This window comes from Camelina sativa, chromosome 8 (genome assembly GCF_000633955.1).
Source record: "Camelina sativa cultivar DH55 chromosome 8, Cs, whole genome shotgun sequence".
Classification (NCBI taxonomy): Eukaryota; Viridiplantae; Streptophyta; class Magnoliopsida; order Brassicales; family Brassicaceae; genus Camelina; species Camelina sativa.
The window spans coordinates 12,341,893-12,357,715 of NC_025692.1; the positions used below are offsets into that span (position 1 = coordinate 12,341,893).

A 15,823-nucleotide genomic window follows, 5' to 3' on the forward strand; every position below is an offset into this window, starting at 1 on the left:
TCAGTCAAAACCATAAAGTTTGAGTCAAATTTTTCAAATTTTTCTTTTTGTCTTTGGGAATTATGATCTTGATTAATGATTTCTCTTATTTGGCTAACACTCTAATGATTATTTGTTTATGCTTGATCTCAGAACTGAAGCTTAGAAAGACTATGAGCCTTATCAACAATCCTGAAAGCCCTTATTCAATGGATATCTGATTGATCTAACGTTGTCTCAACTTTTATCAGGATTTTAACCGGACTTAATCTCTTACTTTGGGGTTGGAAATCAGTGGACTAGACTTCTTCTTCGGGCCATACAAGACAGTGCAATTTTCAAAGTATGTCTTTCCTCTATCTTCCCTTCAGTACTTTAAAAAGAAAGATCAGAAAAAAAAAAGAAAAAGAATAAAAGATGAGATGATTTTGATCAGTTTAGAGAGGCAGGTAAATTACTTGTGACCTCATTATTCTACTCTTGAGTCAAATGATCACACAAAGCTTGGAAGCGANGAAGCGAGGGGTAGGTAAATTACCAATGACCCCGGTATTCGCTTACACCTTTCCTTCAGAAGAAAAAAAAAAAAAAAAAAAAATTGGGAGAAATCAACTCCTTTGAAGTGAGAAAAGGGAGAGGAAAGGAGATGTATGAAGAATGTCTTGGGCTTGAAGAGAGTCCATATGCTACTGATCGATACACCAAGGTAAGATCAGGAGGTTTTTGAGGGCTGATATATCATGGTTTTTGTGGTTTTTAACCATGATATAAGGAGTCTTTTAGAGTCTTTTGATTTGTTTTCTAGGATGTTTTTGAGTCTTTCCAGGTTTTCTAGGATTTTAGCATGGATGGAGCAAAGTGGAACAATTTGGATCATTTTGGAGCATTAATCCCGAATAAACGAACTTGGAGTCAGAACAGAGAGGGAGTGTCGATCGACACTACCTTAGCATCGATCGACACCATGTTTGGCCAACGAGAGTATCAAGTTTTGGAAGTTTCACAAATTCAGCCAAAGTTTTCCATATTTGCAACACAAGTCTCTGACGTGTTTTAGGACATATAAATAGTATTTTTAAGTTTTAGAAACCCATAAGTTATTTTCTAGCAAGTTTTATTTTCCTGCAACCCTGTGAGATTTTGAGAGCTTTTGGGAGAGAGAGATCTGAACTGCTTCTAGAGAAGAATTCATANCAAATATTATCTAAATTTAAAACCAGAAAATCCAAATCTCTTTGTAAATTCTAGGTTAAAAATCAACTTTAAATCCAGATTTAGATAAGTTCACAAAGTTACTAAATCAAATCTCTTTGCANGATTCATTATCTTTCTAGATCTTCATTTTAGATTGTTCTTCACATTAATTCTTGATTGATCACCTAGAATTAATACTTTAGGAAAATAAATTGATATGCGAATATATTTGATTTTCCTGATAAAACCTTTTGATGAACAAAATTACTTCTTGCAAAGAGATTTGATTTAGTGATTTTGTGAACAATCTAAACTTATTTTTAAAGCTGATTTATTACCTAGAATTTTGCAAAGAGATTTGGATTTTCTGGTTTTAAATTTAGATAATATTTGCAGTAAGAACTGGTTTATTTTACAAAGGTGTTTAGAGTTCTAGATCTGTTCTTAATTGATTGAATCCTAATTATTTCTTGATTTAATAATTTATAATTTCCTGAGAAATTCCCTAGGCCTAGCTTTTTGATCTTCTGAATTTACAACAGCTTTTATTCAATACTTTGCATTGTTATATCACTTTTAAATTAATCTGTTTAGCGTAATAACAAAACTCTATAATCCATTGTGTTTAATCTTGAGTCTCTGAGGAATTCGACCCCTAAGTACTACAGTGATCTCTTAATTTGAGAGAGTAGCTCTAAGGTTTAATTTGAGCATATCAATTGATAAGCTCAAATTAAACCCTAGAACTACTCTCTCAAATTAAGAGATCACTGTAGTACTTAGGGGTCGAATTCCACAAGGACTCAAGACTACACAATAAATTATAGAATTTTATGATTACGCTAAACAAATTGATTTAAATAAGAAAAGCAATGCAAAATATTAAAATAAAACTGTTGTAAATTCAAGGGATTAAAAAGCTAGGTCTAGGGAATTTCTCAGGAAATTACAAAATATTAAATCAATAATTAAATAGGATTCAAGCAATTAAAATCAGATCTAGAACTCTAAATTATTTTATAAAATAAATCAGTTCTCACTACAAATATTATCTAAATTTAAAACCAGAAAATCCAAATCTCTTTGTAAATTCTAGGTTAAAAATCAACTTTAAATCCAGATTTAGATAAGTTCACAAAGTTACTAAATCAAATCTCTTTGCAAGAAAGTAATTTTGCTCATCAAAAGGTTTTATCAGGAAAATCAATTATATTTTCATATCAATTTATTTTCCTAAGTTATTAATTCTAGATGGACAATCAAGAATTAATATGAAGAACAACCTATGATGAAGATCTAGAAAGATAATGAATCCTAAATAAACAGATCTAATAAATCATAAAATCTCTGTGAAAAAACCCTAAACCTAACAAGCAAACTACTCAGACATATTCAATGAATAACAAAACATAATTCTGGATAATAAGCAATTGAAATTAAAAGAGTAAAGAGGGAGTTTATGAATTCTTCTCTCAAAGCAGTTCCGATCTCTCTCTCCCAAAAAACTCTCAAAATCTCACAGGGTTGCAGAAAATAAAACTTGCTAGAATAAAACTTCCTGAAAAATAACTTAAGGGTTTCTAAAACCTAAAAATACTATATATATGTCCTAAAACATGTCAGGGGACTTANAAATATTAAATCAATAATTAAATAGGATTCAAGCAATTAAAATCAGATCTAGAACTCTAAATTATTTTATAAAATAAATCAGTTCTCACTACAAATATTATCTAAATTTAAAACCAGAAAATCCAAATCTCTTTGTAAATTCTAGGTTAAAAATCAACTTTAAATCCAGATTTAGATAAGTTCACAAAGTTACTAAATCAAATCTCTTTGCAAGAAAGTAATTTTGCTCATCAAAAGGTTTTATCAGGAAAATCAATTATATTTTCATATCAATTTATTTTCCTAAGTTATTAATTCTAGATGGACAATCAAGAATTAATATGAAGAACAACCTATGATGAAGATCTAGAAAGATAATGAATCCTAAATAAACAGATCTAATAAATCATAAAATCTCTGTGAAAAAACCCTAAACCTAACAAGCAAACTACTCAGACATATTCAATGAATAACAAAACATAATTCTGGATAATAAGCAATTGAAATTAAAAGAGTAAAGAGGGAGTTTATGAATTCTTCTCTCAAAGCAGTTCCGATCTCTCTCTCCCAAAAAACTCTCAAAATCTCACAGGGTTGCAGAAAATAAAACTTGCTAGAATAAAACTTCCTGAAAAATAACTTAAGGGTTTCTAAAACCTAAAAATACTATATATATGTCCTAAAACATGTCAGGGGACTTATGCTGCAATTATGGAAAACTTCGGGCAACTTTGTAAAACTTCCAAATTTGAAGACTTGTCTCGACTAAACATGGGTGTCGACCGATGCTCATGTGGTGTCGGTCAATGCAACTTCGTATAATCAGACCCCAAATTGATTTCCTCCGGTTAAATGCTCCATAATCATCCAAATTGCTCTATTTCGCTCCATCCGTGCCAAAATCCTAGAAAACCAGTTAAGAATCTAAAACATCTTAGAAAACAAATCAAAAGACTCAAAAAGCACACTTATATCATGGTTAAAACCGGAAAAACCATTATATATCACAGCAAATATGCCATAGAGACCTGAAGCTTGAAAACACATTGCTTGACGGGAGCCCTGCTCCGCTTTTCAAAATCTGTGACTTTGGTTACTCTAAGGTCTGCACTCTATTCATTCCCTTCTTCTTTGCGCAATTTGTCTCAATCCTGATTAGTTTGTTTCAAATCAAAAGTATTATCTGTTCATTCGTCTTGATTTTTTATGATCTTGTCCTGTTTTCTATTTCACTTCTACTGTTTAGTCATCTATACTACATTCAAGGCCTAAATCGACTGTGGGAACTCCAGCATACATAGCACCTGAAGTTCTTTCACGGAGAGAATATGATGGCAAGGTACACTGCTCATGCCTTCTTATACATATCAATTTGTCATTAATGCATGATTGGTTATCAAAGTAAGCAAATAGTGTCGTCAAGGGAAATGTATGAGGAAAAAACTTTAGACTGCTCTGAGATTGATGTTATAGTCGGTCTAATATATACTTTGAACTGGCGTGGTCTGTGTAAAACCTTTCCCTGTAGAGGGCGGAGTTATGCTACGCGTGCGGAGCTGGTTGAGACTGCAACATAGATTGAGGAGGATATCTGGGCACAGTCAGTGGTGGTTAGTCCAGCAGTTCAGCCTAGTAGGGCTCAGCAGCAGGATGGTTCTAGCAGGGGCGGTAAGCCTGCGCAAGGAACCAAGAGAAGGTGGGAGGCTATGCAAACGTCGAGTGGTGCGAGTTGCTTCAGGTGTGGAAGCAAGGATCACAAGATTTCTAGCTGTCCCAAGAGGAGTGCTCCGACAACAGCGGCTCGTGTATGCTATCATTGCAGGGAGCCAGGGCATATCTGACCTTTGTGTCCCAAGTTGCAGCCGGTGGCAATGGCAGCGTTGTAGCAGGTGCAGCCTAGAGGGCAGCAGGTGACACGAATCGAGCAGGCACCACGGGTTTACTCAACTGCAGAGACTGGGGGACCCAGTGTCGGGGCGATCACAAGTATAATTGCTGGTACTTAAACTTTGTGAATTTCAGTAGGTTCAGATTTTATGTTTTTCCCGTGATAAAGTGTTAGGTTCTCAACACATGAGGTTTGTGTAGGGACCTTGTTGGTGGGCGGGTTTAAGTCCCAAGTTATGTTTGATTCTGGAGCTTCTCATAGCTTCATTACTCCGGAGTGTGCAGAAAGCGCGGGAATCAGAGGGTATTCCGGAGAGTGTACAGGAGTTGTCAGAGTTGCGAGAGGCAAGTTCCTGAGGGTTATTGGACGGGCCAGAAGAATTGATATTCAGATCATAGGGGAATCGTGGCCAGCGGATTTGCTTATCAATCCAGTGGAGTTGTATGATGTGATTCTCGGGATAGATTGGTTGCATCGGCACATGGTGCATTTGGATTGCTATCGGGGTAGAGTGGAGTTTGAGCATCCATGAGGGAAGTTGGTTTTTCAGGCTATTAGACCAACTTTGGGGAGTCTCATGATCTCGGCCATTCAGGCTGGGAAGATGATCGAGAAGGGCCGTGAGGCTTATTTGGTTACCATATCTATGCCAGAGTCAGTGGGGAAGTCTACGGTTAGCGGTATTCCGGTAGTGGAGGAGTTTGAGGATGTGTTTCAGTCTTTGCAGGGATTACCACCATCTCGGTCGGATCCTTTTACCATTGAACTGGAACCAGGGACGATACCGTTATCCAAGGCTCCTTACAGAATGGCTCCAGCAGAGATGGCAGAGCTGAAGAAGCAGCTAGAGGATTTGTTGAGTAAGGGATTCATCCGTCCTAGTGTATCACCGTGGGGAGCACCGGTGTTGTTTGTCAAGAAGAAGGATGGGAGTTTCCGGTTGTGTATTGATTACAAGGGTTTGAACCGGGTCACTGTGAAGAACAAGTACCCTCTTCCGAGGATCGATGAGTTGTTGGATCAGTTGAGGGGTGCTACTTGGTTCTCCAAGGTAGATCTGGCGTCGGGTTATCATCAGATACCGATAGATGAGGCAGATGTGAGGAAGACTGCATTCAGGACGAGGTATGGGCATCATGAGTTTGTGGTGATGCCTTTCGGGTTGACTAACGCACTAGCAGCGTTTATGAGATTGATGAACAGTGTGTTTCAGGAGTTCCTGGATGTATCTGTCATCATTTTCATGGACGATATCCTGGTTTATTCTAAGAGTCCTGAGGAGCATGCAGTGCATTTGAGGGTAGTTCTGGAGAAGCTACGGGAGCAGAAGTTGTTTGCTAAGTTGAGCAAGTGCAGTTTTGGCAGCGTGAGATGAGTTTTTTGGGTCATATTGTGTCTGCAGATGGAGTTTCTGTAGATCCGGAGAAGATTCAGGCTATCAGAGATTGGCCTAGACAGCAGAATGCCACAGAGATCAGGAGTTTTCTGGGATGGGCAGGTTACTACAGGAGATTTGTGCAGGGGTTTGCGAGCAGAACACGTCCTATGACTAAGTTGACAGGGAAGGATGTTCCTTTTGTTTGGTCACAGGAGTGTGAGGAAGGCTTTGCAAGCCTGAAGGAGTTGTTGACTACTGCGCCAGTTTTGGCTTTGCCTGAGCAGGGACCCTATGTGGTTTATACAGATGCATCTAGAGTTGGTTTGGGATGTGTGTTGATGCAGCATGGGAAGGTGATTGCCTATGCTTCGCGGCATTGCGGAAGCATGAAGACAACTATCCTACTCATGACTTGGAGATGGGTGCTATAGTTTTTGCCCTGAAGATTTGGAGATCTTATCTTTATGGTGCAAAGGTACAGGTAATTACAGATCATAAGAGTCTGATGTATATATTCACTCAACCTGAGCTGAATTTGAGGTAGAGGCAGTGGATGGAGCTTGTGGCAGACTATGATTTGGAGATAGCCTATCAACCTGGTAAGCCTAACTTGGTTGCAGATGCTCTGAGTCGGAAGAGGGTAGCTTCAGCTCAGGAGCAGGAGATGGAGTCTCTGGTAGGAGAGATCGGTGCGTTGAGTTTGTGTGTTGTGTCTCAGGAACTGTTGGGTTTGGAGGCGGTTGATAGAGCAGATCTTCTGAGCAGGGTGCAGTTGGCTCAGGAGAAGGACTTGGGGCTGGTGAATGCCTCAAAGGATGTGGATTCAGAGTATCAGGTCTCAGATAATGGTACTATCTTGGTGCACGGTTGGGTTTGTGTGCCCAAGGATGAGGAGTTGTGGCAGGAGATCCTGAGAGAGGCTCATGGGAACAAGTTTTATATTCATTCAAGAACGACTAAGATGTACCGTGATCTCAAGAGGTACTATCATTGGGTTGGGATGAAGAAAGATGTAGCTAGTTGGGTCGCGAGGTGCGACGTGTGTCAGCTAGTGAAGGCTGAGCATCAGGTTCCAAGAGGGTTACTGAAGAGTCTTCCCATTCCAGAGTGGAAGTGGGATATGATTTATATGGACTTCATGGTAGGTTTGCTAGTTTCCAGGACGTTTGATGCTATTTGGGTCATTGTGGACCGGTTGACTAAGTCAGCACATTTTCTGGCCATTAAGAAGACTGATGGAGTAGCGGTCTTGGCTAAGAAGTATGTGAAGGAGATAGTCAGGTTCCATGGGTGCCAGCGAGCATTGTGTCTGATAGGGATTCCAATTTCACTTCGATGTTATGGAGAGTGTTTTAGGCAGAGATGGGCACTAAGGTGCATATGAGTACAACTTATCATCCCCAGACAGATGGACAGTTAGAGAGGACGATCCAGACGCTGGAGGATTTGCTGAAAATGTGTGCGTTGGATTGGGTAGGCCATTGGGCAGATCACTTGAGCTTGGTAGAGTTTACTTACAACAACAGTTATCAGGCAAGTATTAAGATGGCTCCTTATGAGGCTTTGTATGGGAGGTCATGTCGTACACCGTTATGCTGGACTCAGGTGGGGGGAGAGGAGCATTTACGGGGCAGATTTTGTTCAGGAGACCTCAAAGAAGATTCGGGTTCTCAAGCTGAACATGAAGGAGGCTCAGGATCGGCAGAGGAGTTATGCCGATAGGAGGAGGAGACATCTTGAGTTTCAGGTAGGAGACAGAGTGTATCTCAAGATGGCCATGTTGCGAGGTCCAAACAGGTCATTCACTAAGACTAAGTTGAGTCTGAGGTATATGGGTCCGTTCAGAGTGATTGAGCGTGTTGGAGCAGTGGCTTATAGACTGGAGCTACTTGAGGTTATGCGTGCATTCTATAAGGTTTTCCATGTTTCTATGTTGAGGAAGTGTCTTCGTGAGGATGATCAGTTGCTAGCTAAGATTCCTGAGGATCTTCAGCCTAACATGACTTTGGAGGCGAGACCAGTGAGGGTTCTCGAGAAGAGGTTCAAGGAACTTCAAAAGAAGAAGATTCCTTTGATGAGAGTCCTTTGGGATTGTGATGGTGTTGAGGAGCAGACTTGGAAGCCTAAGGCGAGGATGAAGGCAAGGTTTAAGAAGGGGTATGAGAAGCAAGCCGCGACTTGAGCTTGTCTAGCCTGGTCCCATATGTAATCCGTGGTTGGAGCGGGAATGAAGTATTCCAGCCCATCTCTCTTGTTTACTTTTGTTATCATTCATAATTTTAAAGAATTTTCTTAATTTATAATCTTGGCTATCGTAATTACTAATTTTAGAGTTTAAGTAAAAACGATAAATGTTAGAAGTTTAGAGTTTAAAAGAAATTGCTACTATTATCATTTATGGTAATGATGAAGTCGAAGAAGATATTGCGGTAATTTTAGAACAAATTACATGTAAAGAAGCAATTATCGCATTTAGGACTCTCCATAATTTTTTGATGCAATTTGAGAAGACGACGATGAAAAAGATTAGAGATGAGCTCCTGTAACATCCGCGAACCAAAATCACGGTTTAGGGGATTGCATCGGTCGATGCATATAGTGCATCGGTCGATGCAGGTTCAGTTTTCTGCGGACGAGTTAAGTTAAACGCTGCGTTTTGGGTTAGGGAAAACCTTTAACACGAGTTTTGTCTCATTAGTCGGGTTTTGGCCGCTTTTGAGAGAAAAAGAAAGAGTGAAAAGTTCCCTAAGTGTTCTTGAGTGTTCTTGGTGATTTCTGGAGATTGGAAGTTGTTCCTGTAGAGATCTGTAGTTGGGATCGTTGTAGGAGCTTCCTGGAAGTGTTTTCTTGTTGGTTTAAGGTTCAGATTCGTCTTGGCAAAGGTAAGTGCAGGACCATGGCTTATCTAAGCTAGAGCTTCTCTGATCTGCTTGTATATGTGTTGTTAGGCTTGTTAGATGGTTATTTGGGACGTTAGGAAACTTTCTTGTGGCTTGGGATCGAGTTTTGTGGTTGCAGGAACAAAGATCCGGCGAGAAGCTTCGGGGAACATGATGCTCGGCATGATGCATCGGTCGATGCAAGTGCGAGGACGGCGCGTAAAACCTAGGGTTTTCGTGTTATGTCGAGCATGCGTCAGTCGATGCAGTGCGAGTGTCGGTCGATGCATGTGTAACTTGCATCGGTCGATGCATCCCTTGTGTCGGTCGATGCATCCTCATGTGGTGTCGGTCGATGCAGAGTCCTGGTTTGTTATTTGTTGTTTGTTGATTGTTGGTTGATGGTTAGAGATGTCTATATTGCTTGTGTGTATAGCCCAGTAGATGGGAGGATTGCCTTACTGAGTGTTTATAAAATACTCATGCATTGCAATTTGTGTTTGTGGTGCAGGTAAAGACAAAGTGTGATCGTGGAATCAAGGCAATGAAGAGGAGGATGTTTTAGAGACTCGATTGGATCTTGTCTGGCATTGCTAGGTTGCTAGAGTTGGGTCATTAGAAATATTTCTAGATTGCTGGTTTCATGTTTTCTGATGATTGGTTATTGGATATGCATTATGTTATAATATTGGGTTATTATTGGTATTGTTTATTTCCGCTGTTGGTTGTGGTTGTGGTTAGGTGGCTAGTGGATATGGGACCACTAGTTGTAGTTTATTTATTATTATTACTTATATATTCTTATTATTACTTATATATTCTTATTATTAAAAATATAAAAAAAACGGGTTGGGTCGTTTCAGCTCCAATAATAATGCAAACAACAATAGATTCATATTTCACTAGTTTTTTTAGATATATATATTAATATTATTTGATTATTAATTTGTAATATTGATAGGACCATATTTTTACATAGGATTTCCAAAAAATTATTATTTTATTAATTTATCAAAATATGTCATTTTTTATATCGGCCAAACTCATGACCAAAATAATTTATTAATTTATAACGAGTATTAATTTATAGAAGTTCTACTCTAGTGGCAACAGCAATACTAATATATATCATTAAAAACTATAGTTTTTGGTCTAATCTATGATTGTTTTATTTATTTTAAAGTTTGACTCACAGTTATAGTAGTCGTTTCAAACAAAAAAATTAAAAACTCAAATTTGTTAAAGTTGTCTGTTAAACGTAATTAAATTTCTGCGTATTTTATTTCCTATTGGAATTGTTCTACTACGTAAATAAGGATGCTAATAGTAAATATTTGAGATTTTTTTTAAAATCTATTTCTTGGATCATAAATATATATTTAAAAAAAAATCTTCAACTGACCCAAGAGAAAGAAAAAAACCACATCAACAATTTGCATGAAGCATATTTAACGGAGAAGAAGACAAAACTGAGAAAGAAATAGATCCAAATTTACATAATCAATGGTTAACTAACTATCAAGAGCTTTTAGAGCTGTTCAAATTTATTAACTAACTATAAAACTACGCTTACCTATCAACATCTTCTTCTTCCACATGTCAGGTTAATTATATAGAACACAACTGTTTCATGTTCTTACAAGAGCCATGATTTGAGTCTTGATCCATCCCATGCAAGTCTGAATTTCTCTGTAGATCGGCATGTTCTGTGGACACCGCGGCTGCAAGCCACTCACTGCTGTCTCCATCAGCTGTGCCACATCCGCTGGTGGGTAATGCTTCTCTGTGCACATCTGCATGTCGATATAACACAAATAAGTTCATATCAAAACCGCAACTGCATGTATTTCGATCTCAGGCAAGTGAACAGCTTTGAATTCTTGATTTAAATTTAGACTTTCAATTTACCTGAATCATGAGCCAAGTTGCAACACAAGAGGTGATAAGCTCTGAAGGTATTTGCATTTTGTTTTTTCCTGATCCGTCCTGTGATGCCAAACCGTTAATCGGCTCTGCTGTGTTTGAGGGATGATGATCCAAGCTTCCATTGGTATGCTGTTGATGCTTGATACCAGAAGACACTATAGAGTTATCTAGTGGCTGATGTTTGCCAATTGAGCTTAAAGCTTGTTGGACCATATTCCCTGCCTCTTCGTTGTTGTTGTTGTTCTTCCCCGACAATGCAGCCTAGAACCATATATTGACAACAATTTAAACAAAAGAGATAGTTTTGTTTCACTTTGGCTTCTCTGTATTTAGAGTTTCTGAATTCTTTAGATATATATATTACAACTACCTTCATAGCTGCATCCACCATTGCTTGCGCTATTGTCTTTGAACCACTGACGATTTCAATCATTTCTGGCTCCATTTCCTGAAAAGCAGAATTATGACAGGTGAATTTCTGAAGCTGTTACTAATTTAGCAATGAGCAATCCAGATATTGATTTACTTTAACCGGCACAAAACTTGACAAATTATGTCTATACTTTAAAACTGAGCAATCTGAAGACAGTTTCCACGGGTATAGCAGATCATTAACTTAAAAGCTTATTTTGTTACACAAATAAGGCATACAGATTCATTACCTGCGCATCTGAAGTACGCTGCAGTGTCAGAGGTCGTTGAATTTCAGTTCCTCTTTTTTGGCTATTGGTTGTGACAGATTGATCAGTAGTGTTGGTTGCTAACACTTTATCAAACAAAACTGACTTCCTGATATCATCCTGCAAAGAATTATGGAATTATGCACAGAGTTTACCAAAAAGTATATGGAAAGAAAGACCAAGATCAAAGCTTTGACGCACGAGTCAAACGCCCATCTTTGTTTACCTGTTTCGAAGGAGGATTCATGGAGAAGTTGACATTCTCTAGCACAGAAGGAGAGAACAGAACAGATGCATCAGAGTTTGAGTGTCTGTTAGGCTGTGCTTCTTTGCTTATAGACAAGCACTTATCGATTTGCTTCCTCAGACCCTCTGGCATGTATTCCAACGGATTTAAAGGCATGCAGTCAATGTCCTGTCAAAAAAGGGATTTATTAGATCATCTGAGATATACAAAAAGTGGACAAACTATATATGAATCACAAAGAAGTAAAGTTGTGTCAGCCGAATTGGTATAGTTTGTGATTTACCATAACTAACTCAACGCCCGATTCATCAAACAGAACGTTGCACTTGTTATGATCCACAGTAAGAATCTTGCCATCACGAATTTCCCGTGTCTTAGGATGGATGGCAATGACTCTATTCCCGACTGATAAAGGCCGGGCCAAATCTGTATGAAGCACTTCCCTAGCACATCCACGGACCTCTGTATAATGCTTTCTCACAGATTCACGATATTGTTGAAGCTTATCCCGCTCGTCCTGTAGGAATCTCTCAGAGAATCTCCGAGGTCTTCCGAGGGAACTGGAAAAATACAGAATGAGTAACCTTTTCAAATCTTTATATTTCCATCAACATACACAGGAAAGTTAGTAAACCTTTTAATGACACTCCATTCAAGACGAGTAAGTCTTGGAACATGACCAAGCCCCACATGATTTAGATAATCAGTGAACTCCATCTTTGCAAACCAGGGATAGTCAATAGCACTGTAGAACCATTCAAATATGCACCATCGACGTACCAATGGATATGACAGACAAGTCGAAACTTTCTCCTGTAAATGAAATAAGCAAATTAAAGACCAGATTTTGGATTCGTAAGAGAAATGAAGTTAGAGACTCTACCTTTAGTAATTCATATTCTGAAAACTTTTTGCAACTAAGTGGCTTGTCATGAGTGGTTTCAGAAGATACTCTTTGTTGTAAAATTTTCTTCAAACTCATCTTACGCCTGTTTGGAGGTTTCTGTGGCAAAGTCACTGGACCCGAACCTGAAACTTGTGTAGCTGTCACTACTGCATCCGGTCCAGTTATTTTCTTATCACTAGTTGAAGCAGATTCTTCCGAGGTCTTTGCAGTTTTCAGCTGATTCACTGGACCTTGACCAGAACGTCTTGCTCTGACCAGAGTCTTCAAATTATCATCTTCAGCCGATTCCTGCAATGCAATAAACAAAAAGCATGAGAGGACGCACAAGCTATAAACAAAAATCAACAAAAATTACTAAAGCATTAGCAGCTTTGATCGAAAGAAATTTTTCAAGGATCCTAACAATTACATTGTAGACAAGCAACCACAGATCACAGAGTACGGCTAAATCCAAGCCAGGAATTGCAAATAGGAAAGAATTAACGCGGATTTTGCATATATATAGATTTCAAAATACCTTAGTATCTAGAGATTTTATCTGAATAGACTCTTCTAAAGCTTCTGCATCTAGCACCTGACATTCAATGTAATTTGCATATAGTTAAGTGATGCACATAGCAACGACGAGATAAATAGAAAATCAAAGAGAAAATTGTCTTTCAAACCTTTGTTTTACGTTTTCTTCTTGAAGTGCCAACATCAACGGATTCCTGCACAGATTTTGGTTTACTTTTATCGGCGGCTGAAATTGCATGTAAGAGACTATCTTCTGGCCCTGCTTGTTTTTCTTTTTCTCTGTGATGGCTTGTAGACACGGTTTCCAGAGTGTTAGATTGCTCATCCACGTTGTTCGCTATTCTTTCTTCTTCCCGCTGTGCAGATGATTCTGGATCCAACACAATAAAGTAGAAAATATAAAGAGATGAAAGGTGAACATATATTTATTAATGGGTCTCTTCTTTTACCCGCACAATATACATCTTTAATGGCACAACCCCAGATTAATAAAAACAGTCAATGCTAACCTGATTCCATCAAACCCGTTGGAGCCAGTGCAACTGACACATCAGCCAATTCCTTCAGAGCTTCTAATCCATCATCATCACTTCCTTCTGCTTCTTCAACTCTCACATTTTTTCCTTTCTGGGGAACCTCCGCGGAAACAAGTCCTTCAATATCCATCAACAATGCACTATCTCTATCAGCAGCTCCCTTTTTATGTCTCTTATCTCGACTTATTCTCACACTATTCTCAAACATGGAACTATCATGGTGCTTGAATTGAGCTTCCTGTGCTTGTAACTGGCAAAAGCAAAAACAGTAGAAATGTGTTTTCAATGGATCATGACTACACTGAAAAGAAATGACAATAAACTTAAATTTCTAGAGCTATAAAAAGTACCCTTTTTCCAAGCCTAAGTGGTGTGCTATCACTGAGTTCTGTTCTTCTATATGGAGAGCCTCCTCCCCTTCTTGATGCATCATCATTGGCATCAAGTTGTTTCTTGGCTCTTTTATTTGGTGGAGTAGAATATTCTCTGTTATTCCTCTCGCATGTAATTGCTACAAGAACCCGAGGTGTACGTTTCCCAGTGGCGCGTTGCCTTTTTTCTGCATAAAAAAAAAGTAACAAATTTTACGTTCTTGAACATGAATTTGTTACTCTGACACAGAATTCCACGAGACATGCTTACGCTATAAATGCTCTGAACTAAAAGTAAAATAAAAGGCAGCTTGTTGTTCATTTGCTCACCAATATAAATCGCAGAGCAACCATTTGTTTTAGCATCTTTCAAACCATAAATTTTTAAAACACAATTTGGGAAAGTAATGATTGTACCATAAGCTTGTGTATGCTTCAAGTGTGAGAGGCATCCTTCTGCTGATGCAATTGAATGTGGTGGAATAACTTCCTCTTGAAAATCACTAGCCTGAACTTTAGCACGTTTGCGCTTCTGATTTTTCCTCAGTACTCCAGAAGCATCATGGTCTTCTCCTTCACTTTCGCTCCCCTCCTACAAAAAATTACCATAAGCATGTAGAAACTGGACCACACAACTTTACTAAACAGACAATCTGACCCAACCAATTAGCCACATCTTTTGTTTTCATGAAAAATATAGATAACTAAACTTTTTTTTTTTAATGTGATTGACTATACTGGGTATGTAGATTAATAAACTCTTCAACTTTCCTTCCACCTGAATTTTCAAGCAGGAAGTCAGATAACATGAAGTTTAATAAAATAAACAACTCACCATGACGCTGTAATGATCAGTCATCATTGCAATGAGGCCAGCTACAGACGCAGTTCCCTCGGGCAAGGATAAGTATGCCTGGAAGAAAAGGCAAACCAAATGAATGATAAGGTATTCAACTAGTTCACTGTTTAACATAATGTAGTTCTAAAGGCAAACAATGTCCATCTCAATCTTGTACTCATCATACCCGATTCATAGAAAAGAGAGCTTCCACCATCTCAACAGACCGGTTATTCCGGACAGCAGCAGCTACCTAAGATGTTTCCAGAGAAAGAAGTAGTAATCTTAAGACTTTGGAAAAGTCATACAAAAAAGGATTCAGAAAGTACTTACAAAAAAAAGAACACAGTTTACCTTTTTCCAGTCTCCCACATGCTTACGATAAGCATCATAGAAACGCTCAAGCTCTCCTTTGGTCCACTGAGGTCCCAATTTGTCAGTCAGTTTCTTCTTCTACAATTTGAGAAGAAACAACCCCATAGTCAAGAAACCAAAGATACAGACAGATAAGAGCGAAATAGAAGAAGAAGAGAGTCTCTAAAATTAAAACTCACTCGTTGCTTGGTTTTGGTGGAGCTCCCAACATTATTGATATCTGGAGAAGCTTCACTGATGAAGCGCTTGTTCACACTCTTCAACTTCCTACTGGGCGCCATAATAAACACTTGATTCCCCGATTTCTCTGCCCAGTTGATTCCAACGAACCCGATCTGACCAAGATACGACGTTACAATTGATTTAAAGAACAAAAATTTCGCAAAACCCCAAATTTTCAATTCCCATCCATCAGTACGTCGATTGAGAGAGTTATAAATTCAAAAACTTTACTCACAAATCTCTCTCTAAAAAAAAAAAAAAAAAAAAAAAAAAAAA

At 38.4% G+C, this 15,823-nt stretch overlaps 2 protein-coding genes across 3 annotated transcripts in view; one reads left to right on the forward strand and one right to left on the reverse strand.

The window, feature by feature from the left end:
• LOC109126081 (RNA-directed DNA polymerase homolog) lies at window positions 5,607-6,029 on the forward strand (the record flags this gene model as incomplete). The annotated part of the gene is made up of 1 exon (XM_019229161.1): window positions 5,607-6,029. A coding segment is annotated over one exon (423 nt), but the record flags the coding sequence as incomplete, so codon positions are not given.
• The window catches only part of LOC104707042 (protein ALWAYS EARLY 1-like), a 6,237-nt gene continuing 760 nt past the window's right edge, over window positions 10,347-15,823 (reverse strand). The window contains exons 2-18 of one of the 2 annotated variants that reach the window (XM_010423293.2): window positions 15,505-15,660; window positions 15,305-15,403; window positions 15,138-15,203; window positions 14,948-15,025; window positions 14,530-14,704; window positions 14,092-14,300; window positions 13,715-13,991; window positions 13,355-13,575; window positions 13,207-13,263; window positions 12,666-12,977; window positions 12,417-12,595; window positions 12,066-12,342; window positions 11,762-11,950; window positions 11,518-11,655; window positions 11,226-11,303; window positions 10,838-11,116; window positions 10,347-10,722 (exon numbers count right to left, since the gene is read on the reverse strand). In XM_010423293.2, the coding sequence (XP_010421595.1) occupies window positions 10,558-10,722; window positions 10,838-11,116; window positions 11,226-11,303; window positions 11,518-11,655; window positions 11,762-11,950; window positions 12,066-12,342; window positions 12,417-12,595; window positions 12,666-12,977; window positions 13,207-13,263; window positions 13,355-13,575; window positions 13,715-13,991; window positions 14,092-14,300; window positions 14,530-14,704; window positions 14,948-15,025; window positions 15,138-15,203; window positions 15,305-15,403; window positions 15,505-15,606 (2,901 nt within the window). In that variant the 5' untranslated portion in view covers window positions 15,607-15,660 and the 3' untranslated portion in view covers window positions 10,347-10,557. Of the gene's footprint in view, window positions 10,723-10,837; window positions 11,117-11,225; window positions 11,304-11,517; window positions 11,656-11,761; window positions 11,951-12,065; window positions 12,343-12,416; window positions 12,596-12,665; window positions 12,978-13,206; window positions 13,264-13,354; window positions 13,576-13,714; window positions 13,992-14,091; window positions 14,301-14,529; window positions 14,705-14,947; window positions 15,026-15,137; window positions 15,204-15,304; window positions 15,404-15,504; window positions 15,807-15,823 lie in introns of those variants that run through there. The other variant, XM_019228432.1, reaches the window with a different exon arrangement.